This window comes from Mastigoproctus giganteus, chromosome 6, assembly GCF_048544385.1.
Source record: "Mastigoproctus giganteus isolate SK-2022 chromosome 6, ASM4854438v1, whole genome shotgun sequence".
Lineage (NCBI taxonomy): Eukaryota > Metazoa > Arthropoda > Arachnida > Uropygi > Thelyphonidae > Mastigoproctus > Mastigoproctus giganteus.
Window position 1 is genome coordinate 43,179,484 of NC_143580.1, and position 26,611 is coordinate 43,206,094.

Sequence of the window (26,611 nt, forward strand, 5' to 3'; positions counted from 1 at the left end):
TATGCTGCTGCAACAGGATCTGGAAAGGTTGAGCAGATGGGCTGAGAGGTGGCAAATGAAGTTTAACATTGACAAATGTAAAGTACTACACATGGGAAACAGCAACCCCAGAGCAACGTATCAACTCTGTGGTACTACACTGACAGTGGTAGAGAATGAAAGGGACTTGGGGGTGGTTGTGCAGGCAGATATGAAGTTCTCTGAGCAGTGCAGATGGGCTGCAAGAGTAGCTCGTGGAGTATTGTCAATGATATACAGGAATTTTTCCAGCAGGGATAAGGAGGTGATTATTCCATTGTATAAGGCGATGGTCAGGCCACACCTAGAGTACTGTATACAGGTCTGGAGGCCTCATTTCAAGAAGGATGTAGAGCTGCTGGAACGAGTACAGAGAAGGGCAACAAGATTAGTGAATGGAACAAAGGGGTGCTCTTACGAAGAAAGGCTTAAGTTTTGCAAATTACAGTGTCTGGAGACTAGGCACCAGCGAGGTGATCTGATAGAGGTGTATAAAGCCTTGAATGGTTTAAGCATGCTCAATGCTGATGGGATTCTTCCTCTAGCTCAGAAAAATCACCTGAGAGGGCATAAATTCAAATTGAGGAAAGACAGATGTAGGATACACGTGCGGAAATTTGCCTTTAGCCAGCGGGTGGTTGGTTGGTGGAACAGACTTCCATCCCTTGTGGTGGAGGTTGATAGCCTAAATAAGTTTAAGGCTCAGCTGGACAGGTATTTTGAATGAACAGAGGGGTGAAGTGGAAGTGGTTTTTTTTTTTTTTTTTTTTTGGCTGATGCTGCATAAGCTTGCTTTCTTGCATCAAATGCCTCTACTAATGCTAATCTCAACGATGTCCATTTCCACTTGCAGTCTGCCAAACTCCATGTACTTTTTCTGACAGAATATCAGTTATCGGTTGATTCAACTACTGCTCATCTCAGATGCCCAAATTATTCACTATATGATTCCTTTCACCTCAAAGGTGGTACTTGTGCTTATGTCCATTCTGATATTCCCTGTCAGAGACTTGGCAATTTGGAATCTACTCTCTTTGATCTTCTCTGGCTTAAAATCTCTCTACCTCATTGTGTCAAATTCATCTGTTGTCTCTACCATTCTCCCAACTCCACTAATCACTTGGAGCTCTTTGACTTCCTCTCTTTGCAACTTGACTTTCTCCAGTCCAACTTTCCAAACAGTGAGGTAATTTTCCTTGGCGATTTTAATGTTCAGAACTCCAGATGGCTTCCATTTTCTAGTCACACCCATCCATCTGGTCGAGATGCTGAGGCTTCTGCAATTACTAATGATCCTGCACAGATTTTTCATTTGCCTACAACAATACCAGACAATCCTAATCATACAGCCAACATGCTTGATCTTTTTCTCACAAACAACCCTTCCAAGTATATAGTCAAAGTGAGAGGTCCTTTAGGCACTTCAGATCACAACTTGGTGATTGTCTCTTCTCCAATGGAGCCTTTATCTCATGGCTATTCCCAAACTAGTGTTGTTTTGCATTACAAGAATGCAAAATGGGATGATCTGCGAGATTTCTTTTCTTCTTTTCCTTGGTCAGATTACTGTTTCAAAACTTCTGATGTCAATGTTTGCTCCGATCATGTCAGTGAAATTATTCTTGCGGGAATGGAATCCTTTATCCCACATTCCATTTTAAAATCTCATCCTTTATCTAAATCTTGGTTTTCCAATAAATGTGCTAAGGCAGTTCAAGAGAAGAATGTTGCATATCATAATTGGCTTGTTTCTAATTCTTCAGTTTCATTTTCTGCCTACACCAAAGCTTGAAAAAATTGAAAAGCAGTTATTAATCAGTCCAAACTAGAGTTTGAACAGGCTAAGAGTAGAAAACTTATTTTTTGCCCTAATGGTAGCCGAGCATTCTGGTCTCTTGCCAAAGCTATTGGCCGCAACTTTTGCCCATCTCTGCTCCCATTTCTGTCCAAACCAGATGGTTCTGTTGTCACTTCAGCCAAGAATAAAGTTGACCTGCTAGCATCCCATTTTTCTTCCAACTCATGTATTAATGATCTTGGAAAAACACCTCCCACCATTCCCAACACGCTCCATTCAATGCCTCCTGTGGTCTTCCATCAAAAGAATGTCAGAAGAATTTTGACGAATCTTGATGCTAAGAAAGCTCCAGGTCCCGATGGTATTTCTCCACTTATTCTCAAAACCTGTGCTCCTGAACTTACTCCTATTCTTTGCCGCTTTTCACTTTCTTATTCCAAAGGTGTTTTTCCTTCTGCTAGGAAATTTGCTCATATCCAGCCAGTTCCTAAAATGGGTGACAAATCCCTCTCATCCAATTATCATCCCATTGCAATTACTTCTAATCTTTCTAAAGCTATAGAGAAATCAATTAACCACCAACTGTTAAACTACCTAGAAACCTTACGTCTAATCAATGATCGTCAGTATGATTCTGTCAGTGTCGATCCACTGGTGATATTGTGGCTTATGTTACCCATTTATGGACTAATTCAATGGAAAGGTTTAGTGAAACAATTAGTTGCTCTTGACATCTCAAAGGCTTTCGATCGTGTTTGGCATAGGGGGTCTTCTAAACAAGCTTCCATCTTATGGTTTGCCAACTGTTTTTAGTAATTGGTTATCCAGTTTTCTCTCTGATCGCTCACTGAGGGTGACTGTAGATGGCTCTCTGTCTTCTAACTTCTCCACTAATGCTGGTGTTCCCCAAGGTTCAGTTCTTTCTCCCACTCTTTTCCTTTTGTATATAAATGATATAAATGACCACCTTCCATTGACTGGAAATCCTATCCATAGTTTTGCCGATGATAGCACATTGCATTCCACTTTCCATTTTGAGAAACCTTGCCCTGTTCAATCAGCTTCAACTTCTCAAAAATCTGCTACCAATTCCTTAAATACCGATCTTCAGGTAATTCTCCAGTGGGGCAAAGACAATTAGTTGATTTAAACCCTTCTAAAACTCAGTCTTGTCTTATATCTCGCAAAAAGGATTCTTCTGCTTCTATGCTTATCTTTAGTGACACTCAGATTTCTAGGCAAAATGATATATCTCTTTTGGGGATTACCCTGACTTCTAATCTCTCTTGGCACAAGCATATTACAAATATTGCTTCCTCTGCATCTAAAAAAACTTGGTTTTCTCTTTCGCTCTCGGTGTTACTTTTCTTCCAAACAACTGCTCACTCTGTATAAATCTCAAATCCACCCTGCCATGGAATATTGTTCCCACATCTGGGGTGGTGCCTCCAAAACCTCTCTCTCAGGCTTCTACATTCCATTCCATTCAGAAGAGGGCAGTTAGGTTAATTAATGATTTCTCTCTAACAGAGTCTCTCTGCTCACTGTCTCATAGACGGTACTGTTTCTGCTGCATGGCTTTTCTACAGATACTTCCATGGGCACTGTTCTTCTGAATTGGCTTCTATAATTCCCACTCTCCTTCAAAACAGTCCGAACAAGTACCGCCACCAGCCAACATCCATTTACTGTCCAACTTCAAACTCACAGAACCAACTTTTCATTTTCCTCATTTATTCATTCAACTGCCGTTTTCTGGAATAACCTTTCTTCATACGTATTTCCTAAAAATTGCAGTCTACAGAAGTTCAATGTCAACAAATATCTTCTTTCGTCTTCTCAACCTCCAACCAAAGTACTATAGGTTCTAATACCTCTTGTTTGGAGTTTGCAAAAAAAAAAAAAAAAAACTCAGGTACCTAGTCTCCGGACACTGCAATTTGCATAACTTAAGCCTTTCTTCATAAGAGCAACCCTTGTTCCATTTACTAATCTTGTTGCCCTACTCTGTTCTCGTTTCAGCAGCTCTACATCCTTTCTAAACGCCTTACATATACAGCACTAAATGCCTTACATATACAGCAAATTCCTGCTGTATTTTAAAGCTATAGTCGATTCTGTTCCTATGCACCAAACCAACCTAAAAATAAAATGAAATAAAATTAAGACAAAACAAAATAATTACTTCCAGCAGTGTAATTGCATGACTCCTGGACCAATAGAGATTTGGTAAAAGAAAAGACACCCACAACCACACAAAAAAAAAAAAAAAAAAAAATTTTAGCACCACCTTTTCATAAATAAAAATAGAAAGAATGGGAAACTCACAAGCACTACATCTTCAATGGGACTCAGCACTTGTAAACTCCAAAAAGATCCCATTTCAGTCATTGATAGCCACCCAGCAAAGTGCTAATAGATGTTCCTATATGATCCAACTAGATCTTAAATAATGAACAGAACTCAAACTTATGAAATATATCATAATCACTAATTTCTATAGGTCAAATAGGTTTATAATAAGTTTGTGTTTATTTCATACTATTTTAAGTTGGCTTAGTATACTGGAATCACACCAAAGAATCCTTAAAAGACAGCAGGAATTTGCTATATTTGTAAAGTGCTGTTTAGCAGTTTTTTTTTTTTTTCATTAAATTTTAGGAAAATAAAAAATTTGCTGCACTATTTCATCAATAATTATAAAAAAGGCTTCTGCTTCTTGATTATTTAAAGCAGCATTTCCCAAACTATGTTCCATGAGATGTGAACAAGTGTTCCATGAAAAATCATAATTAAAAAAATAAAATAAATTTTGCATATTTGTAGCATACACCAGTTTTATATCATTATAATTAATATTATATATATATATATATATATATATATATTTTTTTTTTTTTTTTTCTCCAGTTATTAATATACTGGCATAATCAAATAGACCACAGACCACTATTTTGGCAGGCTTTTGCATAGAGACGTACATGTAGAAGTAATGACATCTACGAAAAAAGTAGCAATATAGTGATGTAATATGCCATTCAAAAGCAATTTAGCCTGGGTACATGGGTTACATACCTGGGGTACGTAATAAATACAAGCATGTTTTACTGTGGTACTGTAGTAAAAAAAAACAAAAAAAAACTTCTCTTTAAGTGTGTTCACACTGTTTATCTAACACAACCACGCGGTACCATTCTTGATTTCCATATGTATTTATTTAAATAAACTAAATGCAACAAGGCATAATATTTTAAGAAAAACTATGATCAAGTGGGTGTGAAAGGCACCCACTGATTAAAGCCAACTAGCTTTGAAATGGTCTGTCTGGGTGGTGGCGGTCACCAAGAATAAATAACAGTTGTCTTTTCTATTAGTGAAGTTACTTATTCGGGGTAGTGCAATACTTGGTAACTTGTTGTGAAGGATGAGCACAATATGAGATACAGATGAAATGATGCCTTTCACACTATGATCATAGTTTTTCTTTAAGAGTTGTTTATGGTGTATCTACACCAATATTATATAGATATAGTAACGTATATGTGTAGTCATAGCTGAGGAAGAGGAGGGTGCCTCCGTAGCAAGGTGGGAAGGAGCAGCAGTGCATAGCACACACACTTCTTGATTAGACCGGGGTTCGAGCCCGTCACCACCAAATACGGAGGATGCGAGAAGGTTAGGGAATGACCACCACATATCCTGGAGCAATATGGCCTTAGTTGCTAATGCTCCTAAAAACCAAATAACAAATAAACAGCTGAGGAAGAGACATGAAGAGACAAAAGCTTCTGTAAATATTTTATTTATTTTATCAAAAGAAGCAAGCACAGCGAGCAGGAGGCAAAGCCCCCTAGTTATTATTAAAAATAAATGACCATGGATTTGTGGTTGAAAAAAAGGAACTTTAAAACAAGAAGCAAGCACTTCTAGTATTGTAACTGTGATCAATGAAAACGAACACAATATTGTCACGCTTCAAAGTGAAAATGAACAATCGCAGCCTTTTGTTTCCCAAAAATCCGAAGTGAAAAAACAGAAACCAACTAATAAAAGAGTAAAACGAAAGTATAATGACAGTTATTTGAATTTCGGATTTACATATGTTGGAAATAAAGATGCTTGTGATGCACGGTGCATCATACGTAATAAAATATTAGCAAACAGTTCTCTGGCTCCCACTAAACTTGTATTTCGTAAGTGTTCCACAAATATATTGTGAGATGAAAGGTGTTCCGTGACTAAAAAAGTTTGGGAAACACTGATTTAAGGCATGAAAACGGTATAACAATGTCAGCAGTGCACATGCAAGAAGAACCTATAGTTATTACTGATGGTTAATAAAATTATATTATTTTTGAATAATATACTTAGTTTAGGAAACTAGTTTAGCTTTACATGAAAATCAGGATTTCTGGTCACAGTCATTATGTATAATGCAACACAACAAACCTTTTAATCTAATTTCACCCCTCAACAGAGAAAAAAAAAATTATCAATAACTGATTTTATAAATATGTTCAATATTATTATAACGTTATCAACAAATTTAACAAATATTCAAGCAAAAAACAAAGAAAAACTATGGTAACAAAAGGAAATTTTTATATTGTAATGCACTCGATGCCAACTACTTATTAAAATTTTTATTGTTCATTATACTTGTCCTGAAATTTTATTTATTTATTATTTAATTTTTTTTTTAAGCAGTTTTTCTCCCCATCTCAGGTGTGTTGAGATACTTCCTGATCCCAGGCCAAGTGGGCCTGGGTTAAGGAAGTTGTGTTAACTGGAAATTTTTGTATGTATTTCAAACATTTCTTTCTGTGATAATTACAGGTTAGACAAATACTCATAGCACTGCTGAAAAATGTTTAGCCAATGTGTGTATGTTTGGTGTAGGGGGAGAGGGAGAGGGTGATGCAGTTCTTATATCTGTTGACATTCTACTAGGGTTTCATCTGTACAGCAAATTCCACAAGCATGGCAGAACCTGTTTTTTTGAAGGCATGGCCTCCAGTAACAGCACTTGTGGTTTTTTGCTAATTTTGGGTTGTAAAAAAAGGCCAAAAATATAAGAAGTGTCATTGAGGGCTCAAGGGTTCAGAGAAACTGCTAATACATGGGCCAAAGTCACACTTGCACTCTTCCTGTGAGTACTTATATGAAACCAGTAATTATCTTATGAACAGAAAAACACTGCAATTGATGCAAAAACCCACAAGCAGTCACATACCACTGGAGATTCATCAGGGTTGTAAAAAGTCCAAAAATAAATTTTTCTATAATTTATTATAAAAAATTAGACAAAATTTGGGATTTTGATTAAAGTTAAATGATGGTGATAAAATAGATCTAACAGGCACAGTGCCAACCGGAGATCAGGGATAAAGACTTTCATTATGGCTAGTATGGCCAGGGTTGTTGGTTTAGGGATTTATTAGGCACATCGGCAACTATGGCTAGGGGTGGGCTGTCCCAAGGATGCAAACATTCAAGAAGCACCTGAAACTTATATACAAGAGGAAAATTTTAAAGGGGGTGCCAAATTTCAATTGGCACCCAGGCACCACATACCTAGGAATGCCCCTGAATATGGCATTTTTAGGAGAGACAGCAAGGGTCAAAGGAAAATGGAATTAAATGAATGTACCCAGTCAGATCAAATTCAGATGGATTGTGGAAAAAGGAAGATGACAGTCAAGGCAACTTGAATGGGGTTGGTTCAAGTGAGTAATAGCTTCACTTTAATCAAGTGCGATTATATTATTATAGGAAACTTAAAACCTGCCTCTTATATAAAGTGAAAATCATGGAAGACAAATACACTATGGGGAAACAAATTTTTTGAGCCACGTAGATGATTTTTTTTATTTATTCCAACATGCCAAAGAAAGTGCAAGGGCTCTAATATCCTAGACTTGGTTCTCACCAGTGATCCAAACTGCATACAAAATTTTGCAGGGTAAGAACCAATAGCAAGGCACTGGCCACAAAAATGGGTAGTGTTCAAAGAGTTTCCGTAGTCAAAGGAAAAGGTGAAGGCTTCAATCTAAAAAGAGGATACCATTGTGTATTTAAGTATTTTTTAGACTAACTGGAGAGAACTGTATACTGTTGAATGTAAGTTCATTATAAGAAATTTATTTATCTTGGAAGCTACAAATGCATTTGTTCCATTGGCACAAAAGAAGGATGCCCAAGTGGGCAACAAGGTTAAGGGTATAATTAAGCAAAATAAAAAAAAGCAGAGGATAGTTAAGGATATTGAAAGATATTGATTTATATAAATGTTACAAGTGTATATATATAACGAAACACCAAGTAAAAGCTGAATAGGAGAAATCCCTAACAGAGATAAAAATGGACAGTTCTTTTCATACATGAATACAAAATCAGTAGGAAAGACTGATCAAAAGTAGAGGAGCCCTTAGAAAGCTCAGCAGAAATGGCAGACGAGTTTAATAGGTATTTTGCAACAATCTTTATAATTGATGAACATTTGAATCGTGATGAAATGGTGACAAGGAGTCAGACTACTATAAATTAAATGATATATCAAAGAAATGTCTATTGGGGAAAACGGCTGAAGCTAAGCGAAGGTAAGGCTCCAGGAGTGGACAGAATACATCCTGTTATTGCGATCATTGCTAGACTCTGCAATGACCCCATTCAACAAATAATGGTGTAAAAGACAGGATGGATAACTATAGTTTACTGATTAAAACAAGTTGCGCAAACCGGAAAAATATTCTGTCTGAACAGCTCACGTGGGATAATTGATGAAGGATTCCCGAATGAGGAAGTTGTTTCCAAAATAACTGGACAAACACACCACTGTTTATTGCTCTGTTTCGTTATATCCTTATAAGAATCAGGTTTGAACACCTTTGTGATATTTCTCTAAAGCTATTTCTGGAGGTCACGACCATAAAACAATTTGCACTTTTCTGTTAGTGCAATCTAATCATAAATGGGTAATAAACTAAATCTTATTGCATTTGCAATAAGATCTACAGCTGGAATTCTGTGTTATTTTACGTTATAATGGTGAAATGTGTTTCTCCTTCATTGAAATCTTCAATCATGGGAAAAAAAAAAAAAAAAAAAATTTTCAAAATCTGCTCTTCATTCCTATTTTTGAAGCTTTGTTAAAAAAAAAAAAAAAAATATATATATATATATATATATATAAATGACGCACATGTAGCGAAACCCTCTGCGCAATATAAAATTTTGGTAGTATACCTGACCGCACAAATCGAAGGATGACTGTATATTTAAAATTCGTCGTGATCGACCAAAATTAAAGCCGTGATTGACTGGTAAATCGCGATCAACTAGTTAGCCACCCCTGCTTTGGTGGATCAAGGGTTAGCTAAAAGACAGGAGACAGTAGTCATAAATGAATATTCCCCAGGGCAGACCAACGTAGCAAGAAGAATCCCTCAATATACTGGAGCCACTTCTGTTTCTTATTTTCCTTAATCACATTTAAAAGAGCCAACTGGGCTAGCCAGGTGGGTAAAGTGCCTGCCCGGCAACCCAAAGGTCGCGGGTTCGAATCCCGCCTCAGGCTTGGATCAAAGTACTGCAAAAACCTTGGGAGGTGCATTATGGCCACAGAAGCCGATGTGCCAACAACTACCAAAAAAAAAAAAAAAAAAAAAAATTTAGAAGAGTTTAGAGGAAATTCTCAGTTTTCCAATTATTTAAAAAAAAGGTAGGAAAGATAGTTTTAAAGTTAGGAAGAATCATTTTGCTCAGTGTGTGCAAGTGAGGCACTTAAAATATGCGCTGCTAGATGCATGTAGCATATATATATATGCGTATTTAGATACAATATGAATTAGGCACAGTGACAAGGATTTTTCCCCCCTCAGGTGCCACAAACTCTAGTGTCATTTCTGATTTTGCTTTAAAATGAGATTAGTTTCAGAAACAGTCTGAAAAAATGGCAACTGAAGTTTAATGTTTCTAAATGTAAAGTTTTGCAGCTGGGGAACAAAAATCCAAGAGTTGCTTATAAACTAGGTGGAGTACAGTTAAACTGGTTCAGGCAAATAAAGACTTGCAGGTTTAAGATCCAGACAGACATGAAACTTTCCATGTAGTGTAAGCAAGAAACCATGAAGACACACAGTGCCCAATCCAATATACAAGATCTTTGCAAGCAGAAAAAAACAATGTTAATTGATCCTTCATATAAGAATGGTGAGACTACATTTGGAATATTGTGTTCAGGTCTGAAGGAAACTGCCTGCCACGGTGAATTTTAGGCAAGTTCAAAGAAGAATTGGATGACTATTTTCAGGTAATGAGAAAGGTACGAGCGATTAAGAATTTCCTTTTTTTTTTATGGAAGATGCAGATAAAATCCACTTCCCTTCTCCATTTAACCATTATAACACTCATACTAACCTGGAATTGGCATAGTCCCCAATCCTATATTTGAGCTTTTTGCACATTTACCCAAAATTACATCGTCCGGAACTCAACTAAATGTCTAGATACTGTCTCTAATGATTTCAGAATCTATAGGACTGCAAGAGGACATTTGAACATTGTAATTGAAATCAAATCAGAATTTGTACACCTTACTTGCATTTGATTTCTATCACTGAGGAATTTTCTGTTCTCGCACAACTGCAAGCCAAGTATTTGATCATGCAGCTTGGGTTTATGTTCTACTTAAACACCATTATCCCAAGTTCTGCTTAAGTTGCAAATATATCTTTTTAAAAAATTTTACAGCACCACCTGAAGAGATGAATTTGCTATACATTTAAAAATCTGAGACACTACCAGGACAACACTTTTCAAAGCTTACTGGCTTCTCATCAGCTGGCAGGTAGTCTCTAACAAATATTGTGACTGTGAATAATATATTCTGCTTAGGTGAACAACCATATGACTGTTCACTTAGACAGAATTACTTCCAAAACAAACACTTCTGTAAAAGACTAAAAAGGAAACTATTTCCCATAGAATAATATCCTTTCCAGAAGCCACAGAACTGGGCTATGTATATGCTTAATGCAGTACATCATAATCTGCAGGATATTTCAATGCAGTAGTTGGAATCAAAATATTTAATTTTGACTACAGGGACTTTTTGCTCTTGCAGAATGCAGAGCTGAGTGTTCAACCATATGTTCAACTTAAATGTATTTTTCAAATTGTATAGCATCACCTGAAAAGGCAAATTTGCTATATGTTTAAAATTCCAAAACATATAAGACAACCATTCCAAAAGCTTCAGGTGGTCCTTATTAGCAAAAGTACGCTGAACTGTGAAAGCAAGATATGGAATTTAAAAGGATATTAGCAACCTAGACAGAACCATGAATAATAATATTTTTCTCTAAGTTAAACATAAGCTGAAGCCACAAGGTTTATATACTCAGCCATCAATTTAGTGGTGCAAAAATGACAAGGGTTATAATGCCTTTACAGAATACTCTCTCTCTCTCTCTCTCTCTCTCTCATGCTTGGACAGTAGGGTAGGAAAAACTAACTTTTGGTTGTTTGAGTATGGTGGAGAATTAATGTGAACCCCTTCTAGATATAGAACATCCAAGTGCAGTTAGTATAATTTGTGTAAAAAAATATATATATTAATCTCATGAAGACAAAGAGAAACAGTAGTTTGTGTCTTCTACACTCTAATGACAAAACCCAAACCACATACACAAGTTGCCACATGCACCACACGTGACACAAGCGACCCTATCAGTTCAGGTGATAACTTCAACTGAAATCCCAGATTGTTCTTATGTGGTTGTTCTTATGTAGATAGAAAAAATTTGAATTTAACCAGTGATATAGAACAATAAACCCACCCAGGAACAGAGATGATTTAATGTAGTATTTCTAAAAATAAAACAATAAATAAATGAATAACGATGAGAACAAAAGCATAGGTAAAAAAAAAACTATTTAACTTCAGTATACAGGTAATCCTCATATAACACGAGTTAGGTTCCTATAAAATCTCATGTAGTATAAAACTGTGTTGTATGGGACTAAAAACCAGTACAAAATCAGGGGGGGGGGGATTATGTTCTAAGAGCTAACAAAAATACACTATTTCGTTAACAAAATGTAACAAAACTGACAAAAATACACCATTTTGATTTTGTGTATCTTCTGCTCTTTTTAAAAAATAATTAATCTGGGTTTGTTTGCTTCTGCTTGATAGGTCTTTGTAATTTAAAAGTATGGAACTAAGCGTTTTTGAAGCTCCCTTTTGAACTTTGGGCTCCTTTCAGTTGAAGAATCTGAATTAAAAAAATAAGATTCTAATTTCTCAGCTAACTTTATGCCATTCCTTATACTTTTTAGTGTAAAAAGTATATGTAAAGTTCAAAATTTTCATCTGCGCTATCATCCTCTAAATTGATTTGATTTGCCTCCAATGCCATTTCCATCAAATCCACTTCATCAGCCTCTTTTTCTACCAGTAATTCTTGAACCTCTTCAGTAATCATATCTTTTTTTTTTTTTAGGAGTATCAGCGACAAAGGCTATGTTGCTCTGAGGTTGATTTTCTATGTTTCCAGGAGAAAAAACCATACAATCCTTGCCTGAGACCAACTAACTCGGCCAAACTGTGAAAAAGACCCATAAAAATTCCTCTCATCCTTGACTGATTCGAATTTAGATCGTTTCCACCCGGTGTGGAGGATGACAAGATGATTCTATCAACTGTACTACTCACGAGGGCTTCAGTACTGCAGTCCATCAAAACCTTCCCCTCCTAGTGACTTAGCAAGTTCTACTATTGCACAGATTCCGTTTTCTGTTGGTGCAACCATATTTCCTGAATGAACCGACTCTGACCATAGATTTTCCAACACGCATTTAATGTTGACAGTTTTACTTCTTTGAGCAATAAAGCTACGATTCTGATACAGTCCACAATTGAAAAATATTCCCATGCCTCCATCAATTCAATTCAGAATCAATTTTTTTCTAAAATCTATTCTAACGATTTTCTGATGTAATGAGTTTCAAAAGGTAGATATGATGCCTTGATCTAATTAAAGAAGTTGTACTAAGTGGTAGGAACATCACTTCAACATTTGGATGGCCTGGCACATCATCCAATAGTACTAAAACTTTGAAATCTAGATTTTTCTAGAAGTTCAACGAGCCTAAGTTCAGTAGCACAGAACTTAACATGAGGATTTCCCAATATTTTTTTTTTGTCTTGCATAATGATTACGCAAGCCAAAAGCGGGGATTCACAAAAAAGAATGGAAATGTTGAAATTATCCAACATAATAGTAGGGTTCCCCGCACAAAAATACCATGTTATGCAAGGTTTGCCACAATTTTCTAACCATGTTATATAAGTACCGTGTTGTGCAAGGATTGCCGCACTTTATCAACCATGTTAGAGCAAAATCGTGTTGTAGAAGTACCGTTTTCGGGGGTTGCCTGTATATACACATAACATTGTTCTTTTTATCAGTGAATTTAAGTTACTGCAATGCATGTATGTATTTATAATAAATGAAACATAATATATCCATATGATTTTATTTTCAATTTTCCTACTTGTACTTGCTTGTGCAGTTCTAAATTTTTCTTAAAATAACCAGAGCACCGATCATTCCCTGGACATGAATGTTCATGGAGATAAATATATAAGCCTTCCTAAATTAAAGGAATGCTTTTATAAGCAAGGCCAAAACTTTTATACAGCATACTGTAGTCATGTTAATCTAGCGAAAAGGATCGATTTCGCTTGCCAAATGTCAACCTTCGTTTTGAAGATGACACTTGATAAATCCACGCTATACGGAACCATATTGCAATTAGTTGTCAACTGATTCTAGGTTCATGATTTCACTGTTTATTTGACTATTTGTTACAAATAGTATCCGAATACAATTTTTAGAAAATATACTGAACCAAGATTTCAAGAATAGAAAAATTAAGTTAGCGACAGAAATCGTACTAAGCCTCTTAACCTGTCAGAGTGGTAGTTTCTACAAGTTTATAACCCTTCCTAACTACGTTCATTTCGAAAAATTAATAACAGAACATTCAGCTCACTCTACCACATTTATGTATTTCCTTTAAGTTTCAATATTTAGTGAAAAAGAGTGGTATAGCATTGTCAAACTTTCAATAATCCAAGTTTGTTTTCACGCCCTTCTTATCCCAGTTACAAAAAAGCAATGTTTACATGTGTCCCTCTTGCGGATAAGTGACTTAGTCTTACGAACATAGTTTTCTTTTCTTCTTCTTCTTTTTTTTTTTTTTTTTTTTCCTTAAATAAAACTTAACAAACTAGTAACACGTAACTTACCACAACCCATTCTAATCGGATTAACCATCCATAAGTTAGTTTGCCTTTTATACCTACTCCAAGCACGTTGAACCACGTGACAAAATTGGAGGACATGAAGTTACTTAACTCTTACCCCGCACATTTACAACAAAAGTTTTGACACCTAGCGGATAAAACTAACACTAACACAGCAGGGCTGTACTAATAGATGTACATAATAGGTTGCGGAATAGATGAGCAAAAGTTTGCCTTCAGCCAGCGGGTGGTTGATTGCTGGAACAATCTATTGTTATGGAAGCTGACAGCTTATATAAATTCAAAGAAGAAGCAGACAAATATTAGAGTGAATGAATAGGTGAAATGAGAAATGTTTTATTTTTTGGCTGATGCTATATAAGTTTGCTTTCTTCTTGCATCGTTTGTCTCTACTAATGCTAATGATAATTAAAGTAGCATAATGAATTATTCATTATATGAAACAGCTGCACATAATTAATCTTCGAAAACTATAAAACAAATCAAATACGCTAATACAGACCAAATGATTTTTTTTTTTTTTTGTCACCTTGTCATTTATGTTTCGACCAAAACTTTTTGCTTTTTCTAACATGCTGAAATTTTTTCTTTACCTGGGAAACAATCGGTGGCATGACAGAAAACTGGAGTTGCCGGCAAACTTATTATCACAAAACTGATGATATTTAGGAAACTATTTGGAGTTCCTGCAATGCAGAGGTTATGGACCTTCCACAAAGGTCTTACAAACTGTGCTACTGGTAAGTTGCTGATACAGTAGGGGATGTTCGCTTCCCCTGAAACATGAATAAATTCGAACGAATATTATATGTTTTATGATATTAATTCAATTATCAGTTACGCATATCATCATCGTTATATCCAAGAAAACAGTTGGGATCGACCTTGCTGCGAGTGATATACAAAGAAGCAAAATTTCATCGGCTAATAGCAAAACTACAAATTCTTAACTTCCCCCCACGAAATCCTTGAACGGATCCTCTTATGATTTCTAGCAACCATACCAAAACATCCGTCATCCTCCCACCGACTCTTCAAGCCACTTGAGGTGGGGTGGGGGGTGCCCCTGACAGTATGATAGTTTCTTCAGTGTTATCAGCTTAAATATTAGTTATTGATGGAATGTGTCGCTCGGACATTTTATACACTTAAAATGTATCCCAAATATTCGAACGACACTTTATTACGTCTAAGAAGGCAGAGCAAACTGGTGTCGTTCTTAATTTAAATCCAAATGATCTATAGCACCGGTTTTTTTTTTTTTTTTTATCCGCGATCCCTTTTCATAAGACGAAATTATTAGCGACCCCTGGCGGCACTGGTTAAGTTAAGTTAGGTTTTTTATACTCTAGTGCAGTGGTTTCAACCTTTTTTAATAACAGCACCCCTAAGTAATTTATTTTATATTGCGGCACCCCTACTCAATTTTCTGCCTGTTAGATCTGATTCTGTGTGTGTGTGTGTGTGTGTGTGTGTGTGTGTGTGTGTGTGTGTGTGTGTGTGTGTGTGTGTGTGTGTGTGTGTGTGTACAATTTTAAGATTACCTGTGTGTGTGTGTACAAACACACACACACACGTAATCTTAAAATTGCCTGTATTTATTTCTGCAACAATCTAACCAAATATAGAATGAAAGGTTATAGTGCATAATAATTGCAGTAGTTCTATAATACATATTTAATTTACGTTTATCAATGTTTCCTGCGATCCCCAGAACATTTGACCCACAGTTTAGGAACCGCTGAGTTGGAGACAGAGGGGATTGATCCACTAAGCCTTAGTTATATTATTATATCCTTATTCTTATTCAGTGTCGTCTCTTGACTCTGATGTACGGTGGTGCTGCTTCTTAAAGTTACATTAAATTGCCTTGGTTATAAGACATGTAGACATAGATAGTAATAATAATAATACGCAAGTTATAAATACTACAAAACATTAACTGGACACTTACCATTAACGAATTGGGTAATATTGAAATTTCATTTAAAAATAAAATCCATTCTTCGATTTTTATTTGTTAAAAAATAGATGTAGGTGGAACTGTGCGCTACACAGTTCCACCTACGGTTAAACTTCAAAGATGAAAACGATTTCGTGTTTTTATTCGTTTATTATTGAAATGATCATTGGAAATAGAGGATGAGCATACTATATGCGGGACCTGTTAATAAAAATATTCATTGCGTTGAATTGCTCTTTACAAAATTTCATATAACTCCATCGATTGTATATTTAGATTTAAAAGCTGGAGGTGCTGCAGTTCAGCAGTGCCTACCAACGAACCGCCCCTGTCTTTATTATATGCTTAGTGTAAGGAGCTGCTTATTTACACTTACAATGCTGGCCTCGTCTTAAGGTCAATCACTGTCACTTTTAAAGTTAGTGTCAGTGTAGGAACAAGGGTATATTGTGCCCCTATGCCACATTGATTGTGCCCATAGGCCACATTGGCGCCCATTATCCCACCGATGCAAAGATTTTCATTTTTTTAGAATATAAGAGTGCAGCAATAAACACATGAGTAAGCAAAGAAAACAAAGATCCGCAAATAAATTTCTTTGAGCCTATTCAGTCTTATAAATAAAATTAGCAGTCGCAAATTAAGATGGCAGAAAGCCGTTTTGAAATATTGATTAAAAACATGCAAAATTAATTCCTAAAAGTTTTAAGTTTGAATTTAATATTATTTTGTTTTTGACATGTTAACACATGAAATACACAAATTTTTCTTGCGGGCTTTATTTTTGGAGAAGGGGGTGACGTTGGCGCCACCTAAACCTTAGGGCTTCTAGGTCAGTTCCTAATCGACCTTACCACAAAGCCGGCCCTGGTGAGAGCTATCAATATTAATGACATTTTAGAGGTTTGTCAAGATTTTTAAATGAGGTTTAAATCGACAGCATTTTGTTATTATTATTAGCCATATAGTGCAAGGAAGCCTGGGGCTTATGCTGCACCAGCCAAAAAAAAAATTGAGTTACCCTGAGAGAGAGAGAGAGAGCGTGTCAGAAGTAGAAGGGAATCACCAAGAAAGAGAAGAATGATAATATCCAGCTCAGGACCCTTCTCTGGGATTTGCTTTGCTATTTATTTATTAGCAACTGTCTTTGCTACTTAAATATTAGCAACTGTCATCTACTGAGATGGGGTACTTTCAAGACGATTTCTGAAAATCGAATGCCTTGTAGCACAAAAGATTTCAGCAAAGCTATAAGAATTTTCACACACACACACACACACACACACACACGCAACAGCTTTTAAGTAAAAATCTGATTCCCTTTCATGACTATAATAGGAGTCCAGGACATCAGACCTGCCTGTTTCCCTCCCTCCCTTTTAGTTCTCGTTTGGGGTTCTGGGCAGAAAAATGAAACTTTTGTTTGACGATGTTGTCACACTGAATGACTACTGTCTGTGTAGCATGATATGGTGTGTTGTCATCAGGAGCAGCTGTAGAATACCTGCCAGCAACTAATGCTCTGTGCGAATGAAATTGACATTTCTCTTTTTTCTTAACGCCAAGGACAGATGTATTCTGAGGTTTTTAGCCCTATACATGAGCTCCTAGTCAGCTTATATGGACAGGCCGCCCCTGGTTACCATTCTGATACAGATAACGATCCTCTCCATACTGCTGCTGAACTGTGAGTATGAGGATATGCAGAGATTTGCCTTGCGGGTGGAACGGGCTGGGCTACCGTGATGGGAAAAACCCCTGGTACCGTTTGACCCTCAACACACTGAACACTGTTTAATACTACTATTAATATTACAGTGGCTAAGTGTTGCAAGGAAGCAGACTTTTTTTGCATCTTCCAAAAAAAAGGAAAATATTTCCTCAACTATTGATATTTTTCGTAACTCTAAGCAGTGGCTGTGGAATTCCGCTTTGAACTTAATGAAACTTTAGGTAATTTATTCTAGTGAACTATAACATGCTATCCGAAGATAAACCTCATGCGCTGGAGCTGCTAGTTACTCTGCAAGATTTCATTTTTGTACCTCCTACTTCTTGCTTCTCTTACAGGTGAAAATATACAACTCTCATTCATTTCATTAAAAATGTTTATAAAGAGAATTAAGAACAGTGAGCGACTTGACCGAACTATAATAAAATAAATCTTTAAATAATTCGGTTACCAGAAACTGCTGAGTTGAAGAACACGGATTAAAAAGAAATACATAGTCCGTGATTAGCTAAATAACACACGACAACGTTTAATGTTAAAAATACGCTGCTCGACAAAATTAACAGAATAAAATGTTTTTCATTAATATTTTATTGTGAACACTGTCGCTGGAGACATTATACAAATTATTCATGCTTCTAAAAACACGGATAGCAACAACATCACTTCATTCCCATTTTTGGTTTCCTCAGTGGAATAGCCTCCAGCACTCAGGATGGCAGGCCATTGTCGTTTAGATGATCCTTTGAGATGACTTGAAGTCGGACATTCGCAGGTGGAAGTGGCACTTTGGCTTAATATGGGATGCATTGTCATCTCAGAAATATGAAAGCAGTTTCAGGAGACAGGAACCATTACAAGAAGAGTGGGCCAAGGTCGCCCGAGGCTACATCAACCACAACTTACGTATTTTATAACGATTAAAATACGTAATAAGAAATATTATAATATAATATAATTTATTATAATATAATAAATAATAAAAAATATTTTTTATTATTTATTATATTATAATATAATACTGTGATACACTATCGGAAGACTAAAATATTACAATAAATTACGATAAAACGTTAAAAATATAGTTAAAAAATAAAAATAATTTTATTGCTTCTGTATTTTTAACGTTTTATCGTAGTTTATTTTATCGTAATTTATTGTAATATTTTAGTCTTCCGATAGTGTATCACAGTATTTCATTATATTCTGTATGTTTTATTTTTATAGTAAAAATTTTTAATTCCTTGGCTGGTATTGGTCTTTAATTATTGCAGTATGGAATTTCCCAGCCCCATAGGCCTGTTTGAAGATCTGTTAATTTTGTCGAACAGTGTATCAGAGCTACTTTTTTCAGTAATTCATCTCTCTTACTAATCTAATATTAAAAATAGACATAGCAACTAGCATCTATTTTTACAATAAGTAATGTCATTTTAATCATGACGTTTAAAACGATTGCCTGGGATACGTGTATCCGTTTTATTGATTTTGGTGGTGTAATAAGGGGAGTCTGGACTTTTTCCATCATCGTGGCTGGAGGGATGCTCAGCCTTCTCCGGCATTCGCTGACTACGATCTTGGCTGTCACAGACTCAATACAAGATGCACAACTACTCCTCTTTTGCGGGCGCGCGCGCGTGTGTGTGTTAGATTTGGGGAAAAAAACTCATAAAAATTCCTCTTGTCTTGCTGATTCAAACCCAATATTTTCCATCCATTGAGGAAGGGCAACGATGGTAGAGCTCTCCTCGAGGACAGTACTTTTAGGGCTTGCACTGGTTCCGACGCCATATATTTGAATTGAATTCATTTTCGGCTAAAATTTAAAAACACGTATAAATTATGTTCAGAAAGCAGTATTAGCATTAGTAGAGGCATATGATGCAAGAAAGCAAGCTTATGCAGCATCAGCCAAAAAAAAAAAAAAAAGTATAACCATTTTATAGCATGTTTTTTAGTTCCTTCTTATCTGAAAACAGAACAATTTGCCAATGCTGTTAGCTCCCCTAAACTTTAACAGATTTAAAATACAAAGACTGTATCCACTTGAGGCCTGACGTAGCTGAGTGGTCAGGGGTGCGAATGCGGTAGCACACTCTCTTTGAGTGGACCTAGGTTCGAGCCCGTGACTGCTAAATACGATTAGCAATTTGTATTGATTGATTTATTGTAAACTCTACTGACCTGGTGGTCGTGCTGGAGTATAAACAAAGAACACTTTTGTAATTGGATAAATAAAGAAGTCAACAACAGTTAAAAGTTGGGAGTGGCCACGTACATGAAGCGTTCATCCAGGCAGAACAGCCGCTTCATGGAGTGGCGCTGTGTGAAGTAGATTAAGGTTAGAAAAATATGAGGCTTCGCTATGGGTTCCATGTGAATCTATTTACTCCATGACTGGGGCGTTAAGTGTAGTGATTAAGGCGTAAAGTTGATAAGCAAATTTAGTATGTTTGAGGTCACATTTTTTCCAGATGATATCGTGTGTACATCAGTTATGCATAGTACAAAATACAGAGTCTTTCTATCGATATAAAAGGAGGGAAAATGTTTAGTTACATTAAGTTATGAGAAAAGATTAGGCTTAGCTGATTTTGACAATTTACTCGTACTTCGACAAGTAGAGACGTCTAACATCCTTTAGTCGTAAAAAAACTGCTCTTGTGAAATGGCAGCTGAGATAAAACCTGTGGCTGGTTCTAGTGCCCAGTTTGTAAATTCGCGTAAACCCCAGTTAATAAATAAGTTAGAAGGACATCAAGATGTTGTAAATATGGCAGTCCTTATTCCTTTGGTAAATGGAGTGATTAGTATCAGTGATGACAGGTAAGTTTGTACATAATGAATTTGACATAATGAATGAATGTGAATTAATAAAATTATTTGGCATCTGCAGCCAGCTAAGGGAAATTATTTTATAATCAGCATAATGTTCTTTGGAACAGTCTTGTAATAACTGTTAATTTTAACTTATACAAATTTAGTTCTAAGGCAATTTTCCCCCCTCTTACCTTACAAATTCTCATTTCGGCCACGTTAATTAGTAAAATACCACAGTCGAACAATGTTTCTTGGTTTTTATTACCATTTAAAATACCTTAGTGATGATAACTTTCGTTTTATTCATGGAGAAAGTATGTGAAAACTTTCACATATTCCCTTCGTTACGTGAAAGTACAGGAAGCATATGAAAACTGCAATATATTTTCACATTTATCAGGGAAATTAAAAGCTCATAAATCGTTATGGTAAGAACGCTTTGAAAATGACTGTATCCTGAAATGCACATTGAAAAGTTCGAGTTATTAAAAGCCACTTATTACATAGTGTCATATATGTTCCGTGCATGTTCACTTTCTCTAATGTAAAAGTTTCAGAAATTCCTTAGAACTTTGCATGAGTATAATGAATAATGTCATAATTTTGACCATTTGTCATTTCTGTGTTAATTATATGTGAGGCAAGTGATTTGTGGACTGTGGACTTGCTGCTTGTAAAGTTATATTGTTGTCTAGCAGCCCAAGAACGTAGGGTGAAAGTAAAATAAAATGTGTGCCAGTAGCATGGCAAACCAGTAGAGTGAAGAGGAATTTAACATATAAAACAGCACTAAACACAAGAATTGAGAGGGGGTGGGAGGGGGGATGAAATATAATGAAGAATAGGGTACTGTTGAAGAAACTTTTTGCTGTCTATTCTTTGATTCGTTTGGATATAATTTGAATTATATATAAATAATAGGATATAATAACACTACTGAATGTCTAAGGAAATCAAGAAAAAGTATTAAATTATTAAACTGGATTATGTACCTGGGGCACTACTAGTTATAGCAGAAATACCCAGCAACTATAATGAAATATAGATAAATGTATTTTATCAGTGTATTAGGTAAGGGTGCTGACCTGTCAAGTGTAAATACAATTGGAAAAATTGAGAAAGCCTGCAAGGTAAAAGCAGATTACCTGAAATAAAATGAAATAATGGTAACAAAAATGGTACCTAATGCAGTAGGGCCTAGGACTTTAACTACTTCTTCAAAGGGCCGGCAGCCAAAACCATAGGAACCACTTCAATGAGAGGGTCTGTTTCTGTTATGAAATATACATATGAAACATACATTCTAGCCGACCCAACAGAGACCAGAAAGAAGGAATAAAATTCAAACAAAGTTAAAAAGCTAAAATAATGCTGATTAAATCCTGTTAAATGAAAATTGAATGAAAGTTTGAATTGTAAAATGAAGTCAAAAAGCCCAGTATGAAATTTAAACAAAGTAACTTAAGGTGAAATTAGCCGAGTGTGGTGAATTCACCACACTCGGCTAATTTCATCGATTTCGGTCTAAGCATACAGTAAGTTGTCAAAAAACCTGACTTTATTCCTTTACCTTAAGTTACTTTGTTTAAATTTCATACTGGGCTTTTTGCCATAATTTTTTTATTCAAACTTTCATTCCATTTTCCTTTAACAGGATTTAATTGGCATTATTTTAGCTTTTTAAATTTATTTTTATTTATGTTTGAATTTTATTCCTTCCTTTTGGTCTCTGTCAGGTTGGCTGTGATGTAAGGTTGGTGAAAAACATTTAAAACTACAATATGTGATGTTACATTTCGTACGTATACATCATAACAGAGACCTCTTGCTTATTGCGGTGGCTCCTACGGTTTTAGCTGCCGACCTTTTGAAGTAGTAGTTAAGGTTCTAGGATCCACTGCATTAGGTACCATTTTTGTTTTCATTATTATTTTTGTGTTAATCTTAATTTCAGATAATTGCTTTTACCTTGCAGGCTTTCTCAATTTTTCCATTGTATTTACACTTGACAGGTCAGCATCCTTACCGAACACATTCATAAAATACACTTGTCTATATATTATATATATATTATAAAACATTAGAAATAATGACCAAATTAATCCTTAGAATGTAATTCAGCAAGGTTAGTTTCATCTTCAGAACCCATTCCATGAGTTTGAGGATAACTAGGCTAAGTCTAGTGTTATATTAAATTTTACAAATAGATGTATACTTCCTAATAGGCCAGCAACATTAGGTAACGAAACAGCATTAACTGAAATGATGACTGGCAGCAAAAACAGAACAGAATTAGAACACATTCTGATGAGCATCTGAAAAATATACTTGGAACTACTATATATATGCACATAAACACATATACATGCTAGCACACTTCCAGAAAAAGAAGTTATAGTCGAGTAGTGACTTTTCTCTCATATAAAATGTTTTTCTGTATTCCAGTTTAGTATACTATGCATTGTGTTTAGACTTTGTTTTATGAGGGAGGAAGAGAGATTCTATTTAGGATGAAGCTGCATATACTGTATATATTTATTATTATTATATATATTTTTTTCTCCATTAAACACATGAACCTATTGTACTTAGTACTGTGAGTATGAACCTATGGTACTTAGTACTGTGATTGGGTTGGAAGTTGAGAATACAGAAGATACTTGTTGACATTAGATTTGAATTTCTGGAGATTGTAATTTTCAGGAAAGGCATGTGAAGGAGAGTTGTTCCAGAAAGCAGAAATTGAAGGGATGAATGTGGAAGAAGAAAAGTTGGTTTTGTGAGTTTGAAACTTCAAACTCACAAAACCAACTTTTGTTGGTTTTGTGAGTAAATGGACAGTAAATGGATGTTGACTGTATGTAGCACATGTTCAGACTGGTTTAGAAGAGAGGTAGGTGGAATTATAGATGCACAGTTCAGAAGAACAGTGCCCATGGAGGTATGAATAGAAAAGACATGCAACAGAAACAGAACACCTGTGAGGCAGAGTGGAGAGACTTTGTAAGAGATGGGTCATTAATTAACCTGACCCTTTTGAATAGTCTATAAACCTGAGAGATTTTGGGTGTACCACCCCAGATATGGGAACAAACAATATTCCATGGTCAGGAGGATTTGAGATTTGTATAGAGTGAGAAGTTGTTTAGAAGAAAAGTAATGCTGAGGGCAAAAGTGAAAATTAGTTTTTTTAGATGCAGAGAAAGCAATATTTGTGATGTGCTTATGCTAAGTGAGATTAGAACTCAAGGTTAATCCCTAATAGGGATAAAAAAAAAGTAAAGTGCAGCCATTATCAACCCACTGCAGGATGGAAGCCTCCTCAACAATTATGTGATCTTTACTAGAGATCTTGAGTGTCTTCAAAGATAAGCATAGAAGCAGTAAACTTCTTTTTGCAATATATAAGATATTATAAAAGATATTTTATCATCCAAGTAATGCTCATTCATTACTTAGACAACTTACTTTGGTTTTGGATAAACAAATGTAACATGATTGGCAGCTGGTGGCATCATTGGTCAGTACCATAATGTTTAATAATTCTGGCAGTACTGAGTGGATGATTCTCATCGACCATACATTACTGCTATTTTGTCTATTGGAGGCATGACATGGCAAAAAATGTTTGGTCTCCAGAGCAAAAGTCTGCCATCTTCCCACCACTTCTCTTGTGCAGTATGAATCATGTCTTTTGAGGTTTTAATGGACATCATCGTGAGATCCTGTATTACTTATGTTGAGAGTACAGCTTTAAAACAAGTTTTGCAGTTCAGCTGCTAGTAGTTTGCCAGACCAAATATGTTAGTTGCACCCAAGGTATCCACATCAGGTTGTGTATAATCTTGCTACCTTTACACTCTCCAGCTTTGACTGGAGAAAGTCTGAATAGTGTATATATGGGTGAGGGGGGGGGTGCACTGCCAAAGCCACATTATGTTAAGGAGCTGGGCATGTTCTTGATGCATGTATGGCACATCTGAATATTCCATCAGATCCTAACAAATTAGGTCAGCCCTACATTTTCTGCAGGGATACAGCAGTAAAATATGTAACAGTGCTTATTTCTAGCAGTTTTAAGAGGAGTAAAGATCCATTCAGTTATAATTCCTGCTGACAGAATGTTGAAATCAAGCACATCTATTAATCTCTTTATATGACACTGGCCAAGACAAGATTTCTGCCACCAATTTTTCCTTTTCCAAGTCAATTTTATAGTACTGTGAACTACAGTTTTTCAATCTGAGAAATCACTGCATCACAACCACCAAGAAAAAATTTGTTTATGAAAATAAAAAGAACCTCACTAATGGAAAGAGAAAAAAATCTGAAGGGACAGACAATGACTTGCTATTCACAGCAGCATGTGAATTGTGTGTGGGAGCATTGTTGATTGTTGTTGATTAACAGCACACCTTTGGAAAGTATTCCTTATATTTTTCATTGACAGCTGCATGCAAACAGGGTAGAGGATTTTAGAGTTGATGTATCTTGATGGTAGTGCTTTTTTCAAGCTAATTGGTGATCATGCTATGCTAGTACTCTAAAATTGACAGTGTCACTTTTTGAATAGATGTTTGCAAACGATTTGACTGAATGTTCAATGATTTGGAATATTGCTTAATTTGAGGGTAAAAACAGTGATTCCAGGTCTCATCCATAGTTCACTAATTGAGGGAAAAGAACTCTGGTAATTGTTATGCATGGTGACAAGTTGTTCCCACACAATTTAGGCTTTCCATCTTCTGCAGTGGTGACAATAGTCCAGGGACCCATCAGGCAGAAACTTCATGCAAGTGATTTTGCATAATGTTTTCCACAATTTGCAAATTGTTACATGGTGGTCTTCTACAACCAGTTAAGGGCCCCATGTACAGTGGGCCCTTAACTGGTTAATGACATCAATTAATCAATTAATGACATCCATCATTAATTGATTCCATAAAAGTGCAACAGTTAAGGAAATGAGAAATAAGAAGTAATATATATGCATGTTATAATGATAATCAGTACCAGAGAAGCAATAAACTTGTATACTCAACTTATTTTTTAAGTAAATAAAAACTAATAAACACTAGATTAACAATACTTTAATTTCAACATAAAGTGTGTACATCAGTTTACTGTACGGTACCCCTTGAAGGATGAATCACTCCATATAATATCAACAACTTGTCAACAAATCTAGAAGTCTTGAGGAAGTCACAACAAATCTTGAGGGCTGTCGATCCTTAGTGGCATCATCTTTCTTCTTGCAAAATAGATCTAGAGTTGATTGCGTATAACCTTTTTTATCCTCTCATTCAGAACTTCCTTGTAACATTGAAGACATTTAGATATGCATAAAGAACTTTGTAGATCTTTCTAAAATGGGGTCCCCATCTTCATTGCCTCCCAGTGCTGTAAGAAATCCATCAGCATCAAAGTCATATGTTCCTTCATGTGTTTATCAGGTAACTTGTCTGAGACCTTTAATTCATTAAGTTAAACAAATCTTGAATGCTGAACTCTTCAGCATATGCTTCCAACAGTATTTCAACATTAGAGGGCACTAATTCCAAGCCCAATTGGTTATCTAACTCCAAAATCTTTTCTTGCATTTTTTTCGGGTATTAACCTTGGAATTCTGTGAAATCAGCATCATAATCAGGCCATAACTTCCTCCATGCAGTGGGAACTGACTTTATTCCAGGCATTTGCAATGTTGTTATTTGCATTCTGGACATTGGAACTTTTCCTTTAAAGTAGACTTGTCTTTGCCGTTATAGGCCTCCCAGACTTTAACAAATGTGATTGTATGGTAGTAAATCTTGAAATTAGCAATTGCATTCTGACTGACACGTCTTCTTGGAGGCAGTGCCACTGTGGGCTGTAACATCATTGTTGTATTGAGAAGCAAGAAGATTATCTTTGCCGTCCCATCAGTTGACTCGTCGAGTTTATCTG

General features: G+C 35.8%; 2 protein-coding genes across 2 annotated transcripts in view; one reads left to right on the forward strand and one right to left on the reverse strand.

Annotated features, from left to right (window-relative positions):
* The window catches only part of LOC150084201 (glycogenin-1-like), a 138,149-nt gene extending 123,903 nt beyond the window's left edge, over positions 1-14,246 (reverse strand). Inside the window, exon 1 of the mRNA XM_090375092.1 lies at positions 14,133-14,246. Within this exon, the coding sequence (XP_090231218.1) occupies positions 14,133-14,160 (28 nt within the window). The 5' untranslated portion in view covers positions 14,161-14,246. The remainder of the gene's footprint in view (positions 1-14,132) is intronic.
* Positions 14,247-20,182: 5,936 nt separating this feature from the next.
* The window catches only part of Wdfy2 (WD repeat and FYVE domain containing 2), a 134,276-nt gene continuing 127,847 nt past the window's right edge, over positions 20,183-26,611 (forward strand). The window contains exon 1 of the mRNA XM_090375094.1: positions 20,183-20,671. Coding sequence (XP_090231220.1) covers positions 20,514-20,671 — 158 coding nt within the window. The 5' untranslated portion in view covers positions 20,183-20,513. The remainder of the gene's footprint in view (positions 20,672-26,611) is intronic.